This window comes from Pinus tabuliformis, chromosome 6, assembly GCF_031772625.1.
Source record: "Pinus tabuliformis cultivar Carrire ecotype Pingquan chromosome 6, CPIR1, whole genome shotgun sequence".
In the NCBI taxonomy this organism is placed as follows: Eukaryota; Viridiplantae; Streptophyta; class Pinopsida; order Pinales; family Pinaceae; genus Pinus; species Pinus tabuliformis.
The window spans coordinates 1,017,849,197-1,017,859,446 of record NC_142292.1 but is presented as its reverse complement, the minus strand read 5'-3'; the positions used below and the strand labels follow the sequence as shown (position 1 = coordinate 1,017,859,446).

The 10,250-nt window shown below is 38.1% G+C and overlaps 1 protein-coding gene across 4 annotated transcripts in view; it reads right to left on the bottom strand.

The window, feature by feature from the left end:
• Positions 1-746: 746 nt before the first annotated feature.
• LOC149262450 (uncharacterized) overlaps positions 747-10,250 on the bottom strand; it is a 142,052-nt gene continuing 132,548 nt past the window's right edge. For all 4 annotated transcript variants that reach the window (XM_089424648.1, XM_089424638.1, XM_089424642.1 and 1 more), the window contains exons 8-9: positions 3,582-3,709; positions 747-3,349 (exon numbers count right to left, since the gene is read on the bottom strand). In XM_089424648.1, the coding sequence (XP_089280774.1) occupies positions 802-3,349; positions 3,582-3,709 (2,676 nt within the window). In that variant the 3' untranslated portion in view covers positions 747-801. The remainder of the gene's footprint in view (positions 3,350-3,581; positions 3,710-10,250) is intronic.

The following is a 10,250-nucleotide window of genomic DNA, read 5'->3' as shown; positions in this document are numbered from 1 at the left end:
TCCATTAATTGAAAAAACACTGAACTTTTCAAGAATATCCTGAGACTATAATGGGCTAATCATCACAAATAACACGGTAGCCACAAGGACCCTCAAAATCACACAAGAACATAACTATGCATTAACCACACAGGTTTACTCTCGGACAAGAACTAACTAGATAAAGTTCACATTTGAAATTTGACTTGCTCAGTCACAAAACTTATATGAAATTAAAACCACCCCAAAAGAAACCATCTGTTTAAATTAGAAATTTCATATAGCGTTTGTACGTCATCATAAACATCATTGTCTCCCTCTGCCTTGCATTTGACAAGAGTTAAGACGGAAGCTAATACTTGCATAGCAATTCACCATGGCCAACTGAGCATCATTCACCAACCTTGTTGAATAAAATATGGCCAACAAGATACAGATCTAAACACCAAGATGGAAAGACTTGTATATAACCTTATTTAAGAGTTTTTTTGGATGATGCATTAATGTTATCACTTGTACAATTAGTAATTTGGCATTTATCAAAAACATGTGCTAATTTTGAAGTAAATGAAAATATTTAAGCAAAAATTATAGATTGCTGTGCCATAGTGTCCTACCAAATTATTTTGCGTGTAGAAATGCTTCCAAGATATATTTCCTGCTTTAGTAATAAAGGAACATCCATCATAGCAGAATAATGTAACTCCATCGAACTAAGATCTATGTATTCGTACAAGCAAATGAAGCCAGGTGAGGGGAGAGAGAGATCAAAACTTGGGCTTTACGGCCTGTTGAGACTTTGGGTCTGAACATATAAATATATCAATAAAGTGAATGAATTGCAGATATGAAACAGTTACATATTGGACAATGACAATTAATCAACTGTACATTGTCTGCGCAAACTTTACACATACAATGGCCACAGGGAACTAATACAGTATCTTTAGTTGTTTGCTGACAAACTGAACAAATTTCACCAATATAAGCATCATTTATGGCAACTCTGTGAAGCATTTTTGCTAACCTATCACATGCAGGCCCGGTAAGAGGTTCCCCTGGAGGTGGAGCTACAACCCGAGAAAATGAATATAAACCAGCAGTACTACCCCCAGAATTACTCTGCAACTGATCCTGAAAATGTAACCATGAGTGATCTGTGTGTTGTGAGAAAGGACCTCTTGATATATGATGATTATTGCATTTGAAATTATCATAGACATATCTTTCACTGTCTGTCTCTGGACATGGATGATTAATACTTCCAATCTGTTCTGCAGGGAACAAGAAAGAATAATTCTGAGCCTTCATATTTGGTGGATTCCAATAATGAAGGAATGAATCCAAAGGAGATGATACTTCATCTGGTGCATTATCCGAAGATCCCACAGATTGATTCTCTATAGTTGGCTGATGGAACAAACTTGGCAAACACATTGCAACTCCAACAACTGAAGCAATGGGAGGAAAAGGTTCTGGTTCATCAAAATCACTCACTTGAGGTTCCTGTTTGACATAATCAAAATAAGTATCAGCATGACAATTTGGAAAGGGGACTAACTCCGATGTGTCTGCCAAAGAACCTTTGCAACTTCTTAAGTTCTCAAAATATGTGTCCCTATTCCAAACATCCTGTTGTTTGACATGGGAGCCATAACCTAATGGAGCTCCACCTGAAGCTGGAAATAACTGTGAAGTAATTGGATAATGTTCTGCAGATTCCATGGTTAGGGGATCCTTTTGATGTGGAGGCTTGATGACAGATTGACACGTTCCATTAGAACGAGAAATGAGTGATGTCCCCAACAAGGGTGTTGCTTCATGTGAAGCATCCTGAACAGACTGAACATGTTCAAAAGAAAACATTTGACACTGTGGTACGGACATTCTTTGAAATTTGCCTTCAGATTCTGTTTTGAGAATTGATGAATGTTGTGGAATTGCATTCTGAACATTCCCCAGTTCGCTCAGAATTGTTCCATTCATGGAAATATTGTTAACCTCTTCATGCAAACTGCTCTCACTTCTGATTTGTGCAACCTTATTAACTGTTCCATTATTGCTAACAGCATTCTTGAAGCATGTATCCTGTTGCATGCTTGTATTAACTTCAGTCAAATCATTTTTCGCTTTGCTCTGTACATCTACAGTGCAGACAACATTTCTTTCAAGTTCTCTCTCTCCCCCCTGCACGACAACACTATGCACAATCTTGTCAGTAACACCTATATTACTCTGTTTTGTAACAGATGACAGTTTATCCATCTCACTGCTACATTCAGAAGTTATCTTAATATCTGTGACCATCATCCTTTCTCTCATTTTAACATTATTAAGCTCTTTCCTAGCAGCATTCAATTTTTCCTGCAAAGCAGCTGCAAACCTTGGCACAGACTCAATCTCAGAAATAGCCACATTAAGTTGAGACGTGTTCCCTTCTTTCATGGCAGAAAAAAGCTCATTTTCCAATGCAACACACTTTTCCATACGCCTCAACCTTTTCTGATAAGCAGCCTTCACCTTCTTCACCAAATCCTTGTCAGCGTTGCAGGCAACTGAAGTGCAAGTACTTAGAGCAACTTCTAGTTTTTCTATGTTTCCCGATGCCATAGCCTCACGAAGCATCAAGTTCATTTGCTCGGCATCCATTTCTGGTTCCAAGGAAGGGGACTCCTCTACTGTTATCATGTCATTTGCCCGCCCACTAGCATGATCTTCCACTGCATCAAGACTTTGCTTTTCAATAATTGCTTTATCATTCGATTCTTCTCTGTGATTCATATGAACCTTTTTATTCTTTTTACTGTTTTTCTGTTTTTTCAGAATGTTGATTGTATTTTTCATGGCAATTTCCTGTACTTCAGTGTTAACTTCACTTTTTATGAGATTTTCATCACAGAGAGACTCAGTAGCTGAAGCACTGGGTAGGTACTTTCCATTTTCACCTTTTTCATGGCTTGATCCTGTTTTCAACTCGGATTGTTCAGGATTCTTTGTGGATACATTGGATATAGAAGAGGCAGTGTTCAAAATATGTTCTTTTTGCAAACTTTCAATCTCTTCTAGTTGAGCATTTCCAATATCCCGATTCACAGAAGAATAATTTATTTTTTCATGCTGTTTTTCTTCCTGAATGCCATGCTTACATTTTGATATTGCCTTTCCCCTAGCTCTTTTCTTTCCATGAGAATGAGCATATGTCCTTAAATAATGCAAAATATGGGTGTGCCCAGATTTCTCAGCATACCATAATGCTGTTCGACCAGAATCATCTGTTACAGATATGTCTACACCTTTGCTCACAAGAGCCTCTAGACACACAATGTCACCTGCCTCTGATGCCTTGTGAGATAGAAGCTGATTGTTAATCCTGAATAAAGAATGCAGATCATGTCAAACACCACAAAAAAATAAGGCTATCTTTGGTCCTTTAGTGCGAAAAGGAAACCTTTTCTAAGTTGTACAGGCATTAAATGCAAAGGAAAACAATGAAGGTTAACCTAGCAGGAGAAAGAAATACTGTCATTAAAAAGAGCTATAGCATGGGAACATTCTGTCCAGTCTTCTGGGGAAAAATGAACAAAAGGTTAATGATCATGTACCTTGTAACACCAAGCCGTGCAAGGACTAGTCTGGCAGGTGTGCAAACTTCTGTATGTGATAAAACTGTGGATGAACCAAAAGTTTGATGAGCTAGCCCTCCAAATCTGCGGAGAGCAGCTGCAACTGCCTGTGTGAGAAATCACCACCAGTATTCCTTAGACATTCCAAAAGTCTCTACAAGAACAGGACTCAGAAATGACCTTAAGACACAAACTTATTTACAAAAAAGTAGGATGGTTATTAGAAGGGAAAAAAATGGAAACAGAAAATAGAAGGATTTGGAAGAGCAGGTACAATATAAAATTATGTAACTCTTCTGAAAAAACTTTAATGTATCCCAAAAGATTTCTTAAATGGAAACGTAGTAGTAAAAGAAAACGGAAGCTTTAAATCTCCATATTCTTAAATTTATTCACAACTTTAATAAAAATAAAAAATAAAATAAAAAAATTTAATAATTAATTTGAATAAAAAATAAAAATAAAAATCTTAATGAATTTGTCTAAATTTATGAATAATTTTCCACCTGAAGCTGGAAATAACTGTTAAGCCATTACATCTTAATAAAATTAACCACAGAGAAGGCATTACGTCAACAAATCATCAAAATATGCATCCATGGATCATCACAGCATCCCCCTTAATACTGATCTGGGGGTCATCAAAAGCCATACTACTCCTGAAGAAAACCTTTCAAATCTTTGTTGGCATTGATCAAATTGCAAAGAGTCTTCACAAAGCAAACTAGTATTAGTCAGGGGTAGGAAGGTCAGCTCAAATAAGAGCACGAGATGGAGGCAATTCTGAATGATATGCTGAAGGACCTGCAAGGAAATCAGTAGCATTTATAAGAGTGGAAACAACCTATTTAGGCAATGATGGGAACAATGAAGCATAAGGATCACCGTCATCACCAAACAGCTACGCATCACTACTCTGTACATCAATAGGCAAAGAAGCATCACTAGGCTGCACATCTAGTAAAGGGGTGCTGATGGTAATGACCTCATCTAATGATGGAACACTAGGAGAAGCATTTGGGTGGCAGGAGGGACCAGCAGATGAAAGTAATCCCATCAATCCCAGTAGAGTGTCTAGTAACTATAGATGAAGTACTTGACAGAGTATATGTGGGTGAACCAACATCGGACGGAGATAACAAACGGTCCACTACAACTAGCGAGGAATCATCAACAAGAGACCAAGAAAGAAAATAAGAGGCTTAATCCATGGATACATGTTGAGAACCATCACTGGCAAGGAGTGACAAAAGAGACTGTAGGGGACCATGAGAAAGAGGTTTAGTAAAGATACCAACATGATGATCAAACTCCTGGGGAGAGTTGGAGTCATAGAGACAGTACCCCTAAAAAGTCTCATTGTAACTGTTACCCACCAAAGTGGGTTACCCCTAGGGGAATTTTTTTCTCCTATTTGATTAGCCTTCCAGCCAACAGCCCTATAGATGATCCACGATAGCTATGCCTCAGAGTTCTCCACATATTGTCCGTTCAGTGCTATTTTTCCATCTCACATACTCCTTAAGGGAAGGTGGGTCATCTATTATAAGGTACACTAACCATTTCTGTAACCATGTGCTTTCATTTAATGTTAAGGGCATTCTAACATGAATCACAGGTTTACCAGGATGATTGAACGCTCTTGATTGTATCCTTGTTCCCACACTTCACCTGGGATGTTATCCCTCACCCCTAGCCCAATGTGACCTCGCCTGGGTCCTTTTCTTTCCACTGTTCAACAGGGACACAAATAGGAGGCGCTGATTGATATGACATGCCCAGGGTAATCCATACTTATCACTTTCCATCATTCCCTTGTATACACTTCCATTCTTTGGGTTGATGATCATTTGTCACTAAACTGGCACCCTTTATCCTCATCTTTGAGCAAGAGCCCAAAAACTTTGCCCTTAAGAGGTTGATGCAGCTGAAAGAAAGACAAAAGCATATGTAGCCACAAATGAAATAAGATGTAAAATGTGAAAGATAATTGGGACAATTAAAGTGTGTGGAAAAAAGCTTAGCCTGAGCTCTAACCCCCTCATTAGCCATCACCCAGTTACTAGCATACGATGCTCTATCTAAATAAAAGGAGTTTATGAATGTTCCAACCCTAATGAGCAATAAACCATTACATGTTTAAGGGGTATTTGATAGCATCAAGTAAGCCGATTACCCAAGCTCAACGAGAAAGGAAAAGAAAATCATTGAACTAAAAGGCGCACCAAAGGGGTAGTAAAAATAGGCTGAGAAAAGGCTAACTCAAGCCCCCACGATTGCTCCATTTTCACATCACTAGACTCAAGATGTTGGACCTCATTCAGTGGGTACCATGACAATGGCATCTTCCTTGAAGTCCTACCCATTCAATGCTCATCTTTATCACATGCATATCTCGATTGATGAGACATCCTAGGAACTATCCTTCCCCTCGGGGTTGGAAGCACCTAATAAGGCTAATTAGATTCTCATCCCAAACATAAGTGTAGTAACTTGTTTACAGATCACCAGCTAGAATGACATTTGAACGCAAGGATTATGTGAAGTATTTTGGTGCCATATGCATTAGATATGGTCCACTATAATGCTTTTATGGTTTCTTTACCTAATGATGTTGAACTCACTTGATCTTGAGGGCATGTCTCAAGTGTTTTCTCCTAGATGAATTGGATATCCCTTGATGGATGGCCTAACACCTCTACAACAACTTGAAGAGGATGTCTAGCCCAGCATGAGAGCACTTATGACCTTGAGGCATTAATGTTTCCCACACAAAGATGAGCATTGTGCCTTGAGAAGCCCTCGCATAGATGCATGACATCTCCTACACCTGTAGATGTTGACACGTTGAGCTAAGAAATCAATGCATTAGTAGGATTGATAATGTACCCCAGAGGATCTAGGACGCCCCCACATTGGCCTTGCACCCTCTTGATGGTTGTTGCCTTTATCCAAAGCCCAGATGAGGATGATGATGACTTCAAACACTTTGGGAAGGTTGCTACACATCTCGATGATAACATCATGCTCTAGGATCGCAACATCACCCATGCAAACCCTAGGATGATAACATATGGCCCCGGGAGTGGTGCCTAAGAGATGGACCCTTTCAAATTGTTGAGATGTGTTGGAAGGAGCACTCTTTGACCCTTGCATCAAGCACTCTAATCGAAATGCTTGACCTTAGATTTTGACCTTGCTTGATAGAAATGCTCACTTTATGAGGAAGATGTAATGTTGGAGATCTACTTTTCCACATGTGGAGAAATGAGAGTCATTTATTATGTATTATCATTATGTAAAGTTGCCTTTAGGTCGGATTGTGACCTATTAGCCTAATTGAACGCTTAAAGTCATATTTTAGGGCTTTTAGTGCAAATTAAGACATTTGATTTGGTTACCCTCAAATAAATTGAGGGAATTCGAAGTGGCTTGGATCATTGTCACACACTCAATTCATTCTCTTGCAAAGAGTGCACACAAGTTCTTTCTCTTTAACTTGGACGCAATGGCTAAATAAGGTATTTGAATTGTCTTGGGGAGGATATGTTTTGCATGGAGAGACTTTCTATGGATTGACGAAGTGATGCTTGCTTGAATGGTGTAAGTTTAATGCTATTTTTCTTCCATTTTGCATGAATTATTAAAATTAGGGTTTATCTCGTGCCATATTAAAAATTGCAATATCATTTATGAACTCTTGGTTCTTATTATGCAAAATTTGCCATCAAGTATCCATCAAAGGAACTAGATTGCATCCTTTGGCCTTAAATCTCCTAAATAAGAAAGTCACTAAGGTTTGGAGGTGAAGTGAACTCTCTCCTCCCTCTTTATCTAAGGTCCTCAACATTTTGGCCTCATCCTATTGACTCCATTGCCCATTTCATTGAAAGCACTAACAATTGTGTGTCGATCAACTCAAATTTTCTATTTTTCTTTATTTATGGTAAACTAGAGTTAGGGTTTAGTTAAATCTACATTTTATAGCATAATTGCACCTAAATGTTATTGTCTTTTAAATAGGTGTCACATCTATTAATGTTTAAAAGGAAAAATCCATCATTTTATGCATTTTTCACCCCCATTTTTATGACCAACGTCTAGGTCTAAGTTGACATCTAGGTCTTAGTTGTTGTTTTGTGAATTTCCAACCATTAAAATACATTGTTGACCTATTGCTCGTTTACCCCTTTCAATAGCATTAATCCATTTGTTGATCATACCTTGACTAGTCATTAGGCTATTTCCATTGTTGTTGTAATGTTTTTCATGCTATAAATCTACATACTCTTGAAATCCTAACTTATAACAGTGTTTTATAAGTTGATGGTGACTAGTGGAAAAGTTTACTCAAACACCCATAAACATTATCTTGACCTCCAAGACTTTGTCGATTCCTCCAATCCACCAACTCTTTTTCACCACAAGCATTCCTTAATTGAAGACCATTCTAGGTTGTACAGTTTGCAAGCTCCTTAGAGAGCCATCTGACTTAGGATCCCTAGTAATATAGCCTCTAAATCTTGCCAAGGATGTAACAGTAAAAAAAATATAAATTAATTTCTTGATAGAAAAATATGCTGACAAATAATTTTATATCTATGTTACCTGTGATCAAGGTTTGCCAGATGACAACAAGGTTGTGGGGACGACTCTCCACCCAACCGTAGGCTCAATTGTGCAAGGATTCTACTACAACTGGCCACCCCCGAGCCTCAATCAACGTACTACTGCCAGTGCTCCTAAGTCTTAGTATACCATTCTCCCAAGAGAATGAAAGATAGAATCTCGGAATGATAGAATGCCGGAAAAATTGCCTCTCATCTTCCTCGCCCTCTATTAAATAGAAGTCTCATGCAACTTTCTTTTGATTTCTTTCTTTTTGATAGTTTCCTTTTCTTGTTTTATTTCCTTCTTTTTGATAGTTTCCTTATTCTTATCTAGAGCTTTAATATGGTTATTACTATTTTTTTTATTTTTTTTTTTCTTTGTATATATTTTTAATCTTATTTATTATTTAACATTTATGATTTATTATTTTTATTATTATTAAGTGATTTATTTATTATTATTTATAATTTATTTTATTAATTATTATTTTTGTATTATTTATTATTTATTATTTTTATTTATTATTAAGGGGAGGGATATTACATACTCTCCCACTTTAAGGAACTTCGTCCCGAAGTTAAGTTGAATTATTTATTATTTATTATTTTTATTTATTATTCAATTTACTTCATGTTGCCAACACCCTCTGCTGAACTAGTATAACCAGCAGGCATCGAAAGTCCCCAACACCCCGGGAAATCTCAAGGAATCTCTGTCCTTTTTCCCACTTTCGGCACCAAGCTAAGCCTGACCCGGTCTGTATCCTAGTCCAAGGCTGGCCCCAAGGCTCGCGCCTGACTCAGACCTCATCTGCCCCAAGGCAGGCATCCAGTCCGGTACTCAATGACCCCGGGCATCTCGCAAGGCTGGCCCACTCCCTCCACAACTACTAAGGCGCACAGCCCCAGGCATCGAAGTCCTTTACATCCCTTCCAGACTTCGGCATCCCAATCCAATAACAGGCACCTAGCCTAGAACATCAGGCACTTGGCCTCCTCAAGATGATCCCATAGCTCTTCAAGAGCTATCCATCAAGAGCTATACACAAGACAAAGGAACCACTGGCATATGTAGTGTTGATTGAGTTTGTCCCCAGCCCATATGATGTTACTTATTCTCCCTCGTGCGTATGGGCTCGCACGAGATCATCAAATAAACCGGCCCTCTCGGCCCATTGTGGAGTCCTGTCAATCATCATACTTCAACATGCAACCAATGCATTAGATATACCATCATAGTATCATAGAAATTGCATTCATCATAGTTAATCGCAAATACATGCTTCATCTCAAGAAATACTATCATAAGTTATAACATCAACATCAAATACCTATTCATCATGTAGTAAATGAATATGTTAATATACTTCGACATAACATCATAATCATAAGGATACATCATCACTATAAGAACACATGTGCATCATTATTCCCTTACCATTATACTCAACATCTTAACAGTTCATTAAACTAAACGGAAATCATAGTGTATGTATCCTAAAGTTTAAACAATAAAACATGATTTAGATTCTCCATAAAAGTATCTGTCTTAGCTAAGGAGCACTATTCACCACACATTTTAATCAAGTAAATAAGGAAAGTCTTGAAAAATAACAGCTGCATCTTCCCAGGTAGCTGACCCTGGGCTATATTGGTCCCATTGGACCTTGACTTGCTCAAACTCACGGTTCCTGAGTCGACGAACCCGGCGGTCCAGTATACATAATGGTTTGACTTGAAGGGCTCCTTCCTCGGAAACCTGCAATTTTTCAAATTTCAAAACATGGGACGGGTCGGGTACATATTTTCTAAGCATAGAAACATGAAACACATTATGCATCCTTCTTAGATGGAAAGGCAGCTTGAGCTTGTAAGCAACTGGTCCAATCCTCTCTAGGATCGTGAATGGCCCAACAAATCTAGGCGATAGCTTTGTTCCCTTACCCATCCTAAAGGAACTTTTAAAGGGTTTGATTCTAATGAAAACTTGGCTTCCTTCTTCAAAGTTTCTATCGATTCTCTTTGCATCAGCATAACT